This window comes from Aquila chrysaetos, chromosome 9, assembly GCF_900496995.4.
Source record: "Aquila chrysaetos chrysaetos chromosome 9, bAquChr1.4, whole genome shotgun sequence".
NCBI classification, from domain to species: Eukaryota; Metazoa; Chordata; class Aves; order Accipitriformes; family Accipitridae; genus Aquila; species Aquila chrysaetos.
The window spans coordinates 6,832,361-6,850,694 of record NC_044012.1 but is presented as its reverse complement, the minus strand read 5'-3'; the positions used below and the strand labels follow the sequence as shown (position 1 = coordinate 6,850,694).

Below are 18,334 nucleotides of genomic sequence, written 5' to 3'. Positions count from 1 at the left end.
ATATGATTTCCAAAAAAAGATGCTGTCTTGCAAGTACAAAAGTTGAGCTCAGCAGCCATCTCTTCATTTCTTTACGATATTGTGTTGGGGATACTGCGCCTGGCTTGAAATGAGATAAATAGAATATGAAAAGCCGATTTTGTAGACGTATATATGTAAGCTAAAAAGGGTGAACAAACTATTTTGTGGCAAAGCCAATGTAAAGAGAGAAAAAAATATGAATAGTTAGAAAACTAACACTTCTGAAGTGAAATTGTTGTGTTTTGCCTTTTCAGTTATCTACTTATCACACAAAAATAGCAACAATTTTAGCTCCCATTCTGTTTTCTCAAGACAGCCTGCCCACAGATTTTCTAGAAAATGTGGTTACCAGCTGGTATGGCAGTTCACAGTGCAATTTCTGTTTTGCTTCCAACAATCTGGCATCTCATATCTATATCAAGTCACAATTTACCAGAAAATATATATATATATATAAAGGAGTTCTAAATCATATTAGCATTTTTGGGTTTTAAAAAAGAAATCCAAACAAGCCATGGAATTGAGCCTAAGTTTCAAGAGAATGACTGGGGAAGAATAAGTAATTGATTTTGGTTTAACCTCAAGTGAAGATTTTTAAGTGAACAGGATCAAGAAAAGAAAAATTATTCCTGTGCATTTTAAAGTTAAATATTTGCAGGCTTCAACATCCCTGAAAGCTTTCGCATTACTCTTTGGGAACTTTCTGAGGTCCTTTATGAGGTTTCTGTCTTTCTCTATCTCAGCCTGACATAATTGGCCTCTGACCCTACCCTGGAGCAGTACTGCAGAGTTCTTTATAATGTGTTTGTTTGCAGTTTGACTCCTTATTTTGAACACCTTTGGCTCAAGGTTACCCTAATAGAAACAGGGTGTCAACATAGAGAAGGGGGGGGATGGAGTCTTCTACGCCCCCCCTTGCAGCAGGATTTGAAATGCAGGTCTTAATGACTTCCAGGTGTACCCTGATGTTGCACATATTTGGCTGTAATCCTGTAGAGACTGGGTTTCTGCCTTAAAAAATATAGCAGAAAACAAACTTTGAAGTTTTGAAGATTAAATTGGTAAAAATAAACTTAAAATAAGTCAGCCCTTCTTGCATTCCAAGAAAGGGAAATGGTTTCAGCAGGCTTTTTCTATAAACTGTATTAGTGTTGGAAAAGCGTTAGCACCACTAAATAATCTGATTGAAAACTGAAGGCACATATTTCTCTCAACTTGACAAATTTTGCAGCAAGAAACACAACTTGAATGAATTCCTTAGCAGCCCTACAAGCATCTTCAGATACTCTAGAACTGTTTTTCTTGGAGGCCTCTCGTTTTAAAAGCCTTAGGTTGCTTTCAAGGAGTCAATTAAGGTCTATAAAATTTGATTGTATAATGACTGTGGGCTCTATTCATAATATATGACCTATGAGATGCAAAGGTATGCCTCTCACATTTTACAAGCCTACAAAGGTTTCCTGATTGCTCATGAACCCCACGTTTCCAATGCATGAGGGGATTTTTCTCACCCCACGGTTATAAGCCCCAAAACGAATAGAGACATGAGTTTGTGCTTGTCAGGGCAAGGAGGGCGGATGGCAAGTAACATCTGATTTTCTTCAGACTCTGAGTTCCTACACTGTGGCCGTAAGTGGGAGAGCTCTTGGGTAGGTCTGAATTAGAAATAGGCAATGACTTCTCAAAGTGGTATTACAGTTAATAAAATATTGTCTAAACAGTCTAAGCAGCTGTAAAATAGTGCTGTTGGTCTGCACAGATGCACAGGAAAGACAAATTATCATTGAATCACAAAATAATTTAGCCTGGAAGGATGTGGCATCACTAGCTGTGGGCTCCTTTGCCCTTTTGGGTCCCTGCGTGCGTTCCTTCCCTAATACCTGCTACGCTTTCCCGGTCGTAAGCTCCATCAGTGACTTGCAGCCTCACACGCACGCTCTCTCGTCCTCTTTACCTCCTCTTGTTAAGACTATGACCACTAAGACAACATTTCCAAGAAATGTCTTGCGTATCTTCTAATCCTCCACCGGTCAGGTGGATGTTATGTTCTTGTGCTTATGTCTGTTTGCCGTAACTTGTGTCTCCTGTTCTTGCTTGCTATCTTTGGAAAACAGCACGATGGACACAAGGGTCCAGATTAGTGTTCTTTACCTGCTTTGCACCACTGTGCTGGCAGAAAACAGATGCAAATCTCCCTCAGCTGGCCATTTGCATTGGTTCATGTCTGCAGAGTAGTGCAGAAGAGCCACAGCATGTTGATATATCCGGCCCGAGAACTGGCTTTGTGAATAACAAAGCTGGATGCCGCTGCATGCAGCTGGGAGCAGCCTGAGTTGGTGGAGGGGAGGAGAAGGGACTGGAGTCCTGTCACACCAAGCCTTGGTGCAACACTGGCACTGCTAGTGGGACGAGACAGGATGCACTGGTATCCTACCCCTCTTCCAGTGGCAAATCCACACCCAACTAATATTGCTCATTCTTTGATGGGGGTGTGGGAGCCAGGCTCCTACATTTACTTCTTGTGTCTTCATTTTGAGGCTGCCAGTCGTTCTTTTGCTATCCCACTCTAGCTAATCTTGGGTTACCACTTTCTGTATCAGTACGGGTGTAAGGAAGATTAAGAAGGTACACTCTAATGACAGGATAAATTAGCCTTATGTAGTCATTAACAGAAGTTAGAAGTATCTGTATTTCTATGTTTTGATCGGATATCTCCACTGTTGGCATCACAGCTGGTGACAGCTCTTTTGTTCATGAAGAATCGCAGTCAGAAGATGACATCAGAGAGAAGGGAAGAGGGTCAAATAGTTAATGATGAGCGAAAAGAAAAGTTCTTGGCAGAGACAGAGCTGTGAGTGCCACTGAAATGGAGGCTGGAGTACCCAACAGTCAAGGAGGGAGATAACACCAGTGGACAGCTTTACTGCTGGATGATGAGCAGTGAGTTTTCCTCTTTACTTCCCCTGATTAAAAATTTGTGGCCAGCTTTTAACGCCAAGTGGAACTGTCTGGGATTTTTATTCTCTTCCCATTTAGGGGCAACATCAGTCTTGCTTCTTTGTACTTCTCAATGGGAAAAAACTGCTTGGTTTCCAATTGCAGCTTTTTATTATCACAGGCCAAGAAGAGGGGAAATGAAAAATCATCTTAATTAAAAAACACTAAAGTCTTATGAAATACATGGTTCTTGTTTTTGAAGTGCTTTGTCAGGAACTGTCCACAGCCATTATTTTTAATTAGCTTATCTTTTAAATTAAAAATGGATTATTTGCATTTTTTTAATGGGGAGTTGCTTGATTATTCAGTTCCCCTGTATTTTCATGTTATAAGGCGAGCGAGTTATGCAAAAAAAGAATCCAGGCAATTTGATTAAAAGTACATTGTATCTTTTCTTCTTCGTTCTTACTTTTTAATACAAATTATGTGAACTTATACAGTTGTCATCCTCCAAAAGAGTCTCTAAGCATTTTACAGACATTGAGAGAAGAGAGAAAAAAATATTTAGGTCCTGTAAGTAATGTGATCGTTTAAAAAATAGCTTCTCTTTCAAATCATAATTAGAGGTCAAAAGGCTAGAACAGAAAAAAAAAAAAACAAAAAGATTGAAATTGAAAAATTTGTAAAGATTTTCATTTCCACTTCAAGCTGTATAAAATAACATCCCGTCTCAGTAAATCGATGTTTCTTACCAGAAAATGGATATTACAGTCAAAATTAATAAAAATTATTTCCTAAAACAATAATAAAAAATGGGGGTTGGTTTTCACTAAATTGTGTTTTGTAGCAGAGAAATCTTCCTTTCTATTTCAAGAAGTTCCCTTAAATGGTTTGGTATTCAGAGGTGCTGGACACCAGAAAAACCCCACTGTCTTCAGCTTGGACTCCATACGATAGAGTCAGCACCATGACAGACCAAACTCCCCATGAATGCACTGGGATAAAGTCACTCCAACCAACAATGAAAAACATCTGCATTTACCCTGAAAAGTGTCAGCTAACAGTACGTAACAACTCTTCCGAGCTTTTGAAACGTAGTGGGAAGCAATACCGTATGCAGTGGAAACATCCAGCCCTAGGGGAGTTTTCTGAGCTGGACTTTCCCCAGGACAACAGTGTCTACACCCTTATGCTTAAGAAAATTTACCTTAAGACTCTTAACAGCCACCAGGGATTATTAGTCCCTGTTTATCTTGAGATAATGGGTACTTCCAGCTGTACATTGATCCTTGGAACTGATGGCTTACCAAATTTTTCTTTCTCTTCTGAATCCTACATGACCATTTATGCTCATTTATGCTAAGTAAGAAAATATCACTCCCAAATTACTGCAGCATGTGTTCGGGTCTGACTTTAATACCAAAGTGAAACCATAATGTGGAGGTAGATATCAGGCGTTTGTGATAGCGTTTATTTACACCGTCTTGGCTTTTCTTTCCTTTTCACAACAGTGCCCGATCGTGCCAACAGCTCTTTGTGAATTTGCAGCCTTTCTGCCACGTTTTCTTATAATTATGTTGTTGAAGTTTAGTTCATAATTCATCGTATCTATGTGCTCTGTTTACAGTGAACTCAATTTGGGTTAAATTAAAAGCCTCACATCTGGAAAACAAGATCATCTTTCTGAAAACTATGATCCTTCAGTTAGGAATCTACAAGTGACTGAAAACACTTGGATTCTGGTTATGTTAGTGTAGTAAAAAGGAGTTAGGAGTATAATGTGAATTACAGGGTGAAAAGAAGACACTGGTGAACAAATATACAAATTTGTAACAAATGTTGTCCAATGTTATGTTGCATGCCAGTAATCAAAGGCTGTGTCTGCATGCCTTCCTGGTAGTGGTGACAGAGCTATGCACTGTCTCAAAAGGACACTTAGACAAAATTCAAGCTCCTAATTATGTTGTTTGGGTGAGAATGATTTAGGAAAAAAAAAAAAGGGAATATACTTAGGGCAAGTATTTTATAGTTGTTTTAAGTGATAAAACAAATGCTCAAACAAGTTTTAGCTCCATAATAGCCTTGAGCCAACCTTCCTGTTTCTTCCGTCTTGCTGCCAAGTTGCATCACGAGGTAACATGTCATGAACTTACCATTCATTATTATTATTGTTTTTGGAGAGACAGGGACTGGAGTTGTGGTTGTGGTAGGAGGAGAAGTACATTATTGAAATCACTTACAGTAAACCCCCAGTTTTGAATATCATTTCACTTCCTAAACAGGAAGTGTCCTACAAAAAACAACAACAAAAGAAAACGCAAGTGGAAGAGCATCTCAGCCTATCAGCTGAAAAAGGGCCATTGCACGAAACTAGATGTGGTTTCCACATGAGCTTGCTTTTCAGCCTGAATTGCGAAGACCTATTTAAGCTTCTTTTCAGCAGCTTTATAAGGATGTCTCCTACTTAGCTATCAGTGGAATATCAGCTGCATTCAGCAGCTCCTCACTTGTTCCTGCCTTGGCAATAAAACCCCTCCAATCCTGAGCACGTCTGATGATGTTGAGCTCAGTTTCCTAGTGTGAAGCTGATCAGTTCCTGCCTTTTCACCCATCATATATAAGTCTTTGTGGCCATCTAACTATTTCTATTCAGGATTCTGGTAGTATTTTGGGTAATTATATTATTGATGATTTTTCAACGGTAGGGTCAGCCCATAATCTGACCAGCAACACCTTGCAGTGATCCAGATTCAATTCTAACTGGCTGCTGGTGTATTATAATGTGTAACTCAGAATGGATTAAGCCTACAGGGTTAGGCAAACATCCCAAAGATTCAAATCTCATCTTGATGACTAAGAATAACCAGCTTCTGGCTCTTACAAGGCTTTACATATCAACAAAGCTGTGCATTTGCCTTAATGGCTATCACACCACAGGGGCCTGCTCGTGTTTATCTTGGGAACTACCAGAAGCTGAACATTTAGTTTAAATTTGTTTAAATGTGACTCCTGTTGAAATCAGTGGCAAGCTGTGTGCACATATGTGAGCTAGAACTGTGCCGAAGGACTGCATTTACACCAGTTTTTCATATCAAAAGTTATGTCTTAGAGAAATATCAGGTAACGGATCAGAAAATTGCACATAGTAGTAACAAAAATTCAGTTAGAACATACATTTTCTGGGTCAGTGCTATGTACTCTCAGTAGAGAGGAATAGTTACTATTTTGCTGGCAACTTGTGGCTGTGTTTAAAGGTTGCCTTCCAATTTATATCAATGGCCCAAAAAAGTGTGCTAGTGTGGAGGACAGTCAGTTTTGTCCTTTATACAACCCACAACTCAAACCTGAGAAAATGGTTGAGTGGGAATGCCTCGGTTTTTGAAATGGTCAAAATGGTTTGGGCTTCAGCATCTAAGTTTTAGATTCAGTTTTTGATGCATTTTTATGTTGGGATGACTCTCGTTTGGCTTCACCTTAATTTTTACATTTGCATTCCACGGGTGAACAAGCTGCCAGCGACATTTGAAAAACAAATCCCTCTTAACAAGCTGAAAAACAAAGTTGCTAAGAGATACAGTTACCGAAATTGTAGACCTTCCCAAAGAAGTCTTCTTAAACACAGCTTTTGAGAGTGTGATAGAGTATTGGATCAGCTGCACCAAAACCAGGTCATCCCACTTACTTTCTCTGCTCCTGCATTTGGGGTTCAATTTTACCTGCCCAGGAAGTTATTTTGTAAAATCACATCCCTCCCTTTCATCACCACCAGTCGCTACCTTGAGTCTTTAGGGAGGATTCTTGCGAACGCATTACTCACTGTAATACTTGATGCGCAATGTTTATCCTGTGTTTATTGTGCTCAGTTTCTCTTCAGTGCAAAGGAATTTCCATGCCTTACCTTCTGTTTACAGAAATGATCACAGGTCCCACAAGCAAAAACATACAAGTGAATGTGTATATTTTTCCGCTATATTGTTAGTAACTGGAGGAAGTGGGAAGGTGTTTTGAATTTGCTCTAAGTACCTGGTTTAGTTTTTCAATAAAAACATTATACATGTGACTACCTTGACAGCTAAGGCACAAAAAGTCTCCACTTGGTTTGTTTATGAGTCTTGCGATTTCTTCTGTTCAGTCTTTCAAAATATCGAGAGCTCATTGTCCCAAAGATAAATCAGAAATGTTGAGGCGTGAAGATGCTTTTAGCTTAGCCATTCCAGTACTGAAACTTCTCTGAATGAGGAGCAAGGCCATTATTTTGAATAAGATTACTGTTGTTGTAAGTACAAAAGCCTTTTTGGCCTACTTTTCTTCTCTTGCCCCCAGACCTAGAAGTAAACACCTATGTGAAAACCCTGCTCCAGACACACCAGTCCGCAAGTTTGGCTTATCTTCTTCTTTCACTCTAATTTTCATGTATTTCTTATCTCACCACTCGTGCCTTTAACTCGGGCATCAACATTTTTTATTGTTTTGCCTCAACAAACTGAGGAATCGGCTCCCTCTGTGGAGTTAGCGGCTTTGATCTGGTGCGTCTACAGTCTCCTTTTGTCTGGTTTGGGCTGTGCCTCTGCTCGCCTTTGTTGTTGTTATTTTTTTTAACCATGAAATATTGAGATAAAATGACTGAATTGAGGCAGGAGTCTTTAAGAGCAAAACCCAATAAAATGTCTACATTATGGGAAAGCACTTGAAGGACCTGACAACGTATTAATCATAAAGGGGAAGACTCGGAGAGCTGCTTCTCCTCGTTTACGGAGGGTTGCTCTCTAATAGCATTTAGAAGTTTGTTTTACCCTGTCTCGGTGAGAAGAAAAGGCAGCTTTAACAATTCTGTCTCCCTCAGCAGTGCATTTGAATTTTTGTTGCCTCCCTTCGGCGTGCTGGTCAGAGGTCACGAAGAGCAGGATTAGTTGACCTGTGTTGACAGAGCGGGTGATGGATGAGTAGAGTACAATGCACAGCCTGTTTGTACCAAAGTGGCAGTGATGCACACACAGGCTTACACCTGCGCTGAGCCGGAGAGAGAGCATCTCCCATCGTACTGGTTTGCTAAACCACGACAGGCTTTATAAAGACTTGTACATTGAATCCCCTACCATAGTTCTGCACTTGTTCCAGAGAGTGAGTAAGAGACTAGCCATTTGCTTTTTATTAACAGGATTTGGGAAACACTGAGGCTTAATTTAGTAAGGTCAAATGGTTCAAATTCTGAGTAATTACAGCAGATCACACGAAACAATGCTAAATCTACATTAAGGAGCACATCTTTTGTGAAGAATTGGACTTTACAGCCTCCAAAACTTCCACCCTTGAGTATTTCTCTCCTGCTTATAATAATTTGCCTAATACCGGTGACGCTTTATTCAGGGGTACCAGAGGTAGCCCTGCAGATCCACTTCTGTGACTGATGAGGTAAATACGCCATCCTGCAGGTTGTGTACACAGTTTCTTTTCAACTGCAAAAAATCAGTTTGACGCTTAAAATGGACCCAGAGGCATAGAGTCAAGCTTTGTGGAAACCCATGTTTTGGAGAGCCTACGTGACCACTAATCCATCTCCAGCTCAGACTTCTTTTCAAGTGGATAGGCGCCGGCTGAGCTGTCAGTCAGGACAGGCTGTTGGAAGGGAACCAACACACACTCAGTTTCTCTTTCTCTTCCTCATTAGCAGTGAAAATCATCCATCATAACCAGAAGTGTGGAACCGGCGACGGCAGATCTTGTGGGAGTATCTGCATCCTCTGTGTGGTGCAGCCAGGTTACACGCCGAGTCAAAGGGTGGTTTGAGCTTGAGCCAGTAGAGGCATCTGGTGTAGATCTGGGAGTTTATGCAGGTCCGTTGGCCACAAACCACTGTGTTAGGGCTTCACAGAGATTTCAGCCTTGATTGTAGCCCATTAGTGAGAGTCATAACCCCGAAAGATACGTCAGGCTGGGGTAGAGTCAGACCCGGCAGAGCTTGATGCGTTGAGCTAGCTGGGTTGATCTCAGTGGTTACAAGGCAGGGGTTTCACACTGATGGCACAAAAATTAGTTTGGGAATCAATATTCCAATTAAAATTAAACAACCTAAGAAATTAAACCAGCTACATTCACATTACTGTGAGCTACAAGATTTGCCAGTGTTCCCTAAACAGAAGCAACAGGCTTTGTGTCTTTACTTTTAATAGCATTACTTGTACAATGTGTCCAACAGTTTTACTGAGGCAGCCCTTCAAGATGCATTCAAGTGTACTCTCTGCGGGAGGGGGGAGTAGCAGCGAGACCTACATGGACAGATTTAGGCTGAAATTCACTTTATGAACAACTTTCGAAAATAACAATGTGTAAAAATATCCTGCAACATGCCTTTATTTACAGTAGGGCTGGGAGGTCAAGACTGCTGTTGTCTGATTGAGCCAGAAGAATTAGTTCAGCCAACACACGGATTCCTCCTAGAACTTCAGGAATGTCCAGAGGCAACAGCAGACTGCCATGCAAAGCTCCCAATCTGCTGTGGACATCAGCAAGTAACTCAGGGCCAGATTTAGGGATGCTTGCTCCTTAGCATACTTGTGTCTTTTGTATTAACTTTTGTTAAATATGTCCCATTTTCAAAAGCCAGGATGTCAGATCATGCTTATCATGAATTTGACATCTCCGATCTGCTAAATCACTGTTAGAAATGAAACTCAAGGGTTTTAATCCAACTGCTGACAATACTTTCATTTGCCACCTCTTGGTAACTGAGATATCACCATGCTTTTTCAAGTGTGAAAAATAACAGCTGCTTTGTCACTACTAGTTAAATACTTACAGAGAAGAAGCCGTAGATGGATTACTTTCTAAAAATACCATTCTTGCTACTGGTTACCTGTTATTTTGTGTGAGAACATGGAATTAAATTAAAAGAAGATGCTGTTAGGACACAGGAAAGGAGCTGTGGTGGGACCTGTGGGGAGGGGACACTGGCCTGGCTAGTAACTGGGGAAGAGCCATTTCCAAGCTCCAACATGACTTACACAGCTGTTTTTCCACGGCCGAGGGACTATAATCAAAACTTCCTTATGGGTGATACTCACACAGTCTAGTTTAGACAACTCTAGATATCTAATTTGGATGCAATTCGGAAGACCAAAGTGAGTTTAAAGTCAGGTGGATTAGCCTTGGTGTTGGTTTAATTGCTTTTGCTGAGTGTTGTTTTGAATCAGTTGCATCAGCCAAAGTTCTAGACGAAATGTTTATTTTTTTCATACGTCATAGTAACACAGGTGCTGCCCAGAGAGAGTCTGCATATGATGGGATTGGCTGGCTCATCTGGAGTCAAGACAGCAGATGTGTCACAGTCTGGAAAGGCTGTCCTGTAACCATGACACCTTTGTAGCAATTGATCTATTGCTGACAATGGATAATTAATGTGGCTTTAACAGTTTTCAGAAGAAAATCATTTCCCATTAATACTTTTGATCTTGTCCTGGAAACCTCATATGGCTAAGTGGCTAAGTGTGGCTCTGACCCACATAATTCTTTCCCCCAGTGATGACAGTCTTATCAGCATGGATAAACTCATTTTGTACATATAATGATTGTAAGAAAGGTGATTGATATCAAGCTCATACACAGACTTTTCGTACCCCATTTGAATCAGACCTTTTTAAAAGTTTCATTTTCCACTTGACAATAAGCAACATGAAATCCTAGACCACAGAGCCTTGGATATATGTACAGTTAGGTGCATATACAACTGCACATTCAGTAACCTTGGATGAAATCGTAGCTTCACTCAAGCCAATGTCAAAATTCATATTGCCTTTACTGGAACCCAGATTTCATCTTTCATATGAGGTAATTAAATTCAAAGGCTACTTACTGAAACACAAGCTTGACCTTACACTGGTTCCCAGTGTGAATGCTAAGAAACAATGACCATAGTTCCACATCAGTGCACGCTATTAGAATTCAGAGAGGTAGCCTTAAAGGTGTATTTAAGTTAAAACTGAATACGGATGCCAACTTACCTTGATGCAAAAGTGGACACTATGTAAATAGAAGTGGACAGAATTACTTGTATTTAAAAGGTCAAGGTGCTTATTTTAATAATGACCATTTTCACTCCTGAAGCTTTAGTGCTATCGGATCCTCAAAAAATCTAGCTTTATTACCAGAGATGCAAAAAAATAGTTACAAAAAATAAATTAATCAATCTACTCAAGATTTGTCACATTTTTTCCGTAGACCCAATTGCTTATTAATAGGAGTTCTGCTAGCCTTTTTGTTAAGACTTATCTATTTGTTTGCAACAGGTTTTTTATAGGTTACTTCTCTTTTAATAAAACCTGCAGTTGATTTCATCTGAAGGAATGTGATTCATGACTTAGGGAGACACTAGGAGACATAAGTTCCTGGTAAAATTGGATGGGTTTTCCTGCTTCTCACAGTTGTGAGTGGATAATGGCTATTTAGATCCTGTCATGTCTGTGGTTGCCAGCATAAATAATCTCTGTTTCCAAGAAATAAAATTCACATTACACTTTCAGTTCTAGAAAGCCCAATGTACAAGCTGTATTTTGTAGAGGCAGAGCTTCCGTTATATGTATGTCATTGTTTTTATAGAAAACAGTATTCCCTCTGACATTTGTAAGATATTTTCTATAGAGCACATGTCATCAGATTATCAGCTTCATATATTATCTTCCCTGCTGGAAATAATGTATCCATCAAAAGCCAGTGACCAGTCCCATAAGAAAAAAAATAATGAAAACAAAAATGCCATAACTGACCATTCCTGGGAAAGTCCTGAATATAAGAACCAGATTTCAAAGGGCTTCCTAAGTCAAAGCTAAATCTGCGAATACACTGAATATCATGCATTTGTCACAGGGACATTTTAGCAGCTCTTGATCCTACATATAGTTCAAGAGAAGGAGCTTAGTTCTGGAGGCCTCGGAGTGGATTTAGTGTTTTTCAGTTCTTGTCAAGAACTTGCAGCTTAGTAGCAGGATTTTTTTCATAAAATTAGCAGGTTTTGATTCTCTTTGTCGTCCAAGGAAAGAAGGCGGCACTTCTATACCACAGCTTATCGCACTTTAGGGTAAATGACTAAATTAGGTCAGATGAATAGTTCTCAAAAAGTGCCTTTTTCTCCACTGATGGTAAAGGAAGTCTAGACATTAAGCTGAGATATAGACACCTACGTTAGTCACATCTAAAAATAGGGGAGATGACGCTTACCCCACATTACTGGTCCCTCGTGGCCGTGAACTTGGCTTTTGCCGCCCCGAGGGCAAGAAAATAGCCCCACAGTGTTGGGCAGAAATCTGGTCCCTCTGAAGCCAGGTGGACCTCTGTCACTGAGTCAAAAGAACTGGAATTTTTTCCCCTACATCAAGATACTGATGTACCTGTGCATCCTCTTGATGATTCTTCACATCTGTGGTGACGGTACTGTTTGGAAATCCAGGAATAATTTTCCCTTCAAATTATCACAGTAAATAGCTGTTATAATTATCACTTATAATTTGTTTGACCTTTTCTGCCTCCAAGATGAAATTGTTGCTGTAGTTGCTATATTTAATGCATTTGCTGATAATAGTTTCTTTCTCCCACATGTTGGGCCCATCTGTATCGGAATTTTATTTTACCAGAGTAAGTGAGCAGAACCATTACTTACTCTTGTCAGATCCCATTTCCACTACATCGTTTCACTTCAGCCACCATGGATTTTATATCCATATTGTATGAACAGTCTATCAAATAGTTTATCCCTTTCTTGAGTGATCAGGATCTCAGGAAAAAGTCAACACTGCTCTGACATGTCCTTTTCAAACATACTTTCTGAAATGGCTTACCGTGTGATTCAGATAGAAATCAGTTTTCAGTAATGACATGCATTTTAATTCATTTTTTTCTACATTATAAACACACATCTGTTCAAAAAAGAAACACATTAAACATCCCTCCTAGCATTAGACATATTGATTGAAAATTTGTTCTGAGTTGGCTTAAGTGTCAGTAATCTTGACAAGTTTTCCAAGAACTGATAAAATGAGTCCTTGTACTGCTGAAATGAATTTTATGTGGATAGACGTTTATGCTTTTAACATCAAGATAACTGCAAGCTGTGCCTGGATAGACAAAGGTTATTTCTTGTAGGGATTTTGAGTTTATTTGGCTATTTGAACTACCTGGGTATTAACCTTCTAACCTATACTGACTATCTGAAGACACGGTGTCCATAGCTGTTACACAGAAACGTTAGGAATGATTTTCAGTATTAGTCACAACAAACTTGTGAATTGCTTGGAGCGTGCCACACACCAGCAGCAACCTCTAATTCTAACCATAAGCTGATACAACGAGAGCGAGCTGCCTCTTTCCTCAGGGTCCCCTCCTGCTCCTTGGAAACTGCATTTAAGCACTGATTATACAGATAAATAATTACGAGGCGAGTTGTGACGCTCGTGAGTAAGTTGGGTCTTTTTGTCGAGAGTTGCGTGGAAGGGTGGGTGTACAAAAAGTGGGGGGATTTGCTATAACAGAATTGTAGCACCTCTCCACAGCTGACTACAGCCACAGCATCCCGACTGCTTGGCTGACTGTGCTAGAATGCGTAGAGTCACCATTTAACGCCGACTCCTGAGATAGTTTCCAGATAAAGCTAGAGTAAATACGTGCAAATATATAGGTATATCTAGGTTATGGCTTTTTCGTGTGTACCAAATCCCCTGCTCCAAACCCACCATCGTGATGTTGGATGTATTCACTGCCATTTGGTTTTGCAACATTTGGGGGAGGGGGTTTTTTTTGAGTGGTAAAGGGAGTTGGTTTCAGAGTGTGCTGTGGTGGTGGTGGGCTGCCAAATTAAAGCAAGAATTCATAAAAGGGTGCAAAATAAGGATAAAAGAACAAAAAGAGACTTAACAGGTACCAAGAACGCTTCTCAGCTTGGTATTTCTTTAATTTCACGTAAATTTCACTAAGTAAATATGCCTTAAAAGTGAATAAAATTTTATTTCACTTTAACAAGAGAATATAAAAGTTAAAAAGGTCACTGTAGTAATAGACTAATCTCAATTACCAGGGCAGCCGGTGAAACCCACAACTCCCACCTAATCTCATTCGGTGCACACGCAGTGCACCGTGTGATTTCCAACACGGCTAAATGAAATTATAAAGCAGTGTTAAATTTATTAATCATTTAATTAGCTAAATGTTCCTGCAACTACTCGTGAGATGAATGGCATGTCATTTTCTAATGCAATTTGCCTCTCAGCCAGGCAGGGTCAGGAGGGAAGCTGCTGGCATCTTAAATGATCTTTTTTATATTGCACCTTCTATTAAGGGACAGTGTGATATCGCTGATTATATTTGAGTCTTGTACACAAGGCCAGGGAGTTTTCTTGTTATAATAACAGGTTATATTTAAACCAAAATAAAAATGGTAAGATCCGAGGAGTGAACAATTAACCCATCTGTGACTGTATTTCTCACTGCGGCTTTGCAAGGCAAATCTTTTTCATATTTAACAAGCCAGTGAACAGTGTGGGAAACTACACCAGCAGGTATTAAAGCAATGCTCAATCTAGTTTTATTTCTTTAAATTTACTCAGTTGTGAAGGAATTTGTGGACTGAAAACTCTCCCAATGCCAGGTTAGTGTAAGCCTTCTCGTTGACTCAGAATTTATTTGCACTTCCCCTGTTATTGCACAAGAATCACAGCCTTTGCTGTTCTGTACATTCAACAATTGTTCATTTTTGTGAGTTGCTCAGCTGGGATGCTTGGCATGTTTATGTGTGCATGTCACAGCAGGTTGATAGGACTATAATTTTTTTTCTGATGCTTTGTTCTATAATTATTTTTCCACTGCAAAAATTAGTGACAAGTAGGATTCAGCAAATCTGTTTGGATTGACACCAGGAGGTGAACTGTGCTGCTTGGAGTGAAGTATTCATCAGAAACCTTCAAATGTATTGTGCTTGTGTGAAGCTGAAGCTGTCCAGTTAAAACACACTGAAAACAATGATGTTTTAAGGTTCTTATTTGCCCAGGTTCATAATAGAATATAAATAAATTTTCTTTATGCGTTAGGGGTTTACTTTCAGTTCCTAGAACATGATCTCCGTACGATAAGCATCTATGGTGACCTCCAAGCCAATGAGAAGATGCATGCAGCTTAGTATATGCTGAGGCCAAAATGCCAGCAACGTGTCAAAATACTCGTCTCTACCAAAGTTAAATGACATAGCCAAAAATAAAGCAAGAGGACCTAAAGCAGGAAGCAGCGGGAGATAATCTTAGCATAAGCTGTAAAAAAAGGCTGGCGGTTGTTATTTATAGTACAGAAACATGCGTAGACTACTTGGAAGCAAGGCCCCATTGGCTATGTACTTCATGTGCAGCTAATAAATAACTGTCCAAGATCCAGATTCACGCTACTTAATCAAGGCTTCTAAGATACAAGATGTCACCCTTGGTGTTGTACACAAATCCAGTGCAGTGGCTACCACCAAAGGGTCATTCAACTCAATTAACTTCTAGCTCAGCCTCTGAAGGTACCGGATAACTCCACTGGCAAAAGGAGGACAAGAGCAACTACATGTACTCAAAGGTTCCTGTTTAGGTACCTAACGTTGGATGGGGTAAGCCCTGATGTATGTTATTAGCCATTTTAGGTGGGTTTGAGACAAATAAGTGAATCAGAAGGAAACAGTGGTAAAATATGTCTCATTTTTGGTGGGAAGTTCTGATCTCGCGTTGAAAACAGCCAGTGAGTGAGCTATTTTCATTTCATTTTTTAATGTGAAGTCCTCTAGCACAACCCAGCATATTTGGGAAAACTGTGAAACTTGAGTGAACCCTTACCCCTTTTCTATGAACTACGTACTTTTTTTTTCTGCTAGCTTTGCAGATAGTGATTTATTTGTGCGTTATTTGGAAGATACAAAGTGCACCCCCTTGCAGGGAAGGAGCGAAAGACCAAATGTTGAGGCATGACTTGGGCAGGAGAATGTGCTGGAGAACTGCTATGCACAGCATTTTCCCTGGTACCTCACACCTGTTCTTCATTAGTACTAATGAATCCAGAAAATAAAACATTTTGTACTAGTGAGTCATATTGTTCTCTCTTGACTGTGTCTTCACTGTGGATCAAATTAAGTCAAAAACATGTTTGCAAAAGCTTTAATTTCTTTTTCCTCGGACACTTTGTGTCTTGGGATAGGTCACTTAGCACCTAAGGGATGTGGGATGGTATCCCATTAATTTCTTTCTCCTTAGCAAAACTACTTTTGATTTAAACTGGGAGATGTGGGGCTTCCCTAAGAGCTTTAATTTCCAGCCCACACACAATTTATGTGTTTTTCACTTCCCCATTTGTAAAAGATGTATAATCATACTTGGGAAAATGTTGCATAGCTAAATCTGCAGTGCTTATATAGCACCATAGGAACCCGGGGAAGAAATAGAGCTTGTAAGTCAAAGTTGTTATTAACATTGTTACTTGAAATTAGACGTATTGTCAGATAGAAGCAAGAAGATTTGGAATATATGTAGGTTATTTTTTTGCTTGTTTTTCTTTTTCTCCTACTTTAGGTCAACTACATTCTTGCTCTCCTATTATTGGGCTGTCCATGGTAAACTTGTATCTATTTTTCTCCCAGCTGCACACTACAAAAATCAAAAGTTTAGAAAGCAGGGATCTGCAAATAGGAAGATTCAGTTGAGAGACGGCCACGTTTTAAAATAGTCTCTGTTTTCATGATGGCAAGGTTTCTTATGGCCAGCACTTTATTACACAGAGTTGTTTCATGTACATGTTAATAGGCTATGTTTACGTGTGTATGCATAGCTATGTATACACCCAGCAGCTTTTCATTTGAGTATCTTAGCACGTCTGATCAATATACTGTGCACATTGCGGTATGTGTACGTTATATATTATGCACAACATGTTTATCAAGAGTTTCATTGTATAGCTTTATTTTCTAAATATTTGGGGAAAAGATCTAGTCAGATACTTTGCTCGTAGCAAAATACAAAGCAATATTCCTCTACTTATCTGAGTTCAGTGCAGATAAATACAGGCTGCTGTGGCTTCGTACATTTGGTTTCCATTCACATTTTTTAACATGTTAAATATTTCTGGTTAACCAGTTAAAACGGTGAGATGAACATGATTGCTTTTAGATTGCAGCTATAACATCGAGTGAATTTTATAATAAGAAGCCATTTTTTTTTTCCTGACGAGCTGCCCTTGTGGCTGCCTGTCTGACTTTGAGGTCCTCATTATTGTGGGTTTAAATGAAGGATGTTCATTCAGGCAGGGCGGGGGAGGCCAATAGACATCCGTGCTGTTATCTGGTCCTTCTATCAGGCCAAGTGACAGGCTTCTCGGGGAAGAATGCAAAGCTCATGGTGGAGACCTTAGCCTGACACAGAAGGTGACTCCCCTGACTCTAACCTTGAAAGGAAAAAGTTCCCACTTTATTAAAATGAATTTCGAAAGGGCCGCTCTGACAGCTGCATAATTAAATATTGGAGTGTCAGCGATAATTTATTCTGCTCGCATTTGGTGGTCAGAGCCTGCTCACTGTAGGGTCAGCAAGCACAGTGACAGAGCCAAGGATACAGTGGATTACGGGGCCCTTTAGCCACGCAAGTGAAATGAGAGACCGTAATTTTTGTTTAAACAGAGAAAACAAAACGGCGAGGAGATGAGCAGGCTGTGAAGTGCTCATAGGAGCTGCCTGATAAAAATTGTTAGGTATAACGTTGAAACTTGTGCCGAAACGGCTTTGTCTGGCAGCGCAGTGGGCTCGAGGCTCTGCGATTTTTTCCTGCGTTGCCTCTTTCAGGAGCCAGCTTGCCTGCTAGGATGGTTTTCTGCTTTCTTCTTTAACACGCACGTTAGGAATAAACCCAGCAACAGTCAGTACAACGTGCATCCTCGCTCATAAACATTTTTCTGTAAAACGATGTAAATGGCCATGAATATGTATGAAACAAGTCAGAGATACAGAGTGTAGGGGGGTTCAAATTGATCCTGTTAGCATTCGAAGTGAAACACCAGCCATGAATATTCTTTTCAGAGGGCAGTGGCTGCTGGAAATCAACATCTAACAAGCAGTTTTCTCAAAACAAGTTTAAATAAAATGGCTGTGTGCCCTTATGCCCAGTCATAAAGCAAGAAAGGTCACACCGGGGAGCAGGGCTTTCGGCTGATGGGCATCTCCTTTGGAGGAGGTTGTTGGGAGAAGGCTGTCGCTTTTCACTCTTAGATCGCTGGTAATTGAAGCTGACATACCAAAAATATACCCTTTTTGCACACACCAGTCTTTCAGCAAAAGCACATTGCTCACACAACCAAAATCATTTGCAAAGACATTTTGTTTTTCTCT

General features: G+C 39.9%; 1 protein-coding gene across 3 annotated transcripts in view; it reads left to right on the top strand.

Annotated features, from left to right (window-relative positions):
* WWOX (WW domain containing oxidoreductase) overlaps window positions 1-18,334 on the top strand; it is a 548,624-nt gene that overhangs the window by 483,623 nt on the left and 46,667 nt on the right. The window contains exon 9 of one of the 3 annotated variants that reach the window (XM_030024235.2): window positions 8,627-8,647. The exons of the other annotated variants lie outside the window; for them this stretch is intronic. Within the exon in view, the coding sequence (XP_029880095.1) occupies window positions 8,627-8,632 (6 nt within the window). The 3' untranslated portion in view covers window positions 8,633-8,647. Of the gene's footprint in view, window positions 1-8,626; window positions 8,648-18,334 lie in introns of those variants that run through there. 3 annotated transcript variants of the gene reach the window in all.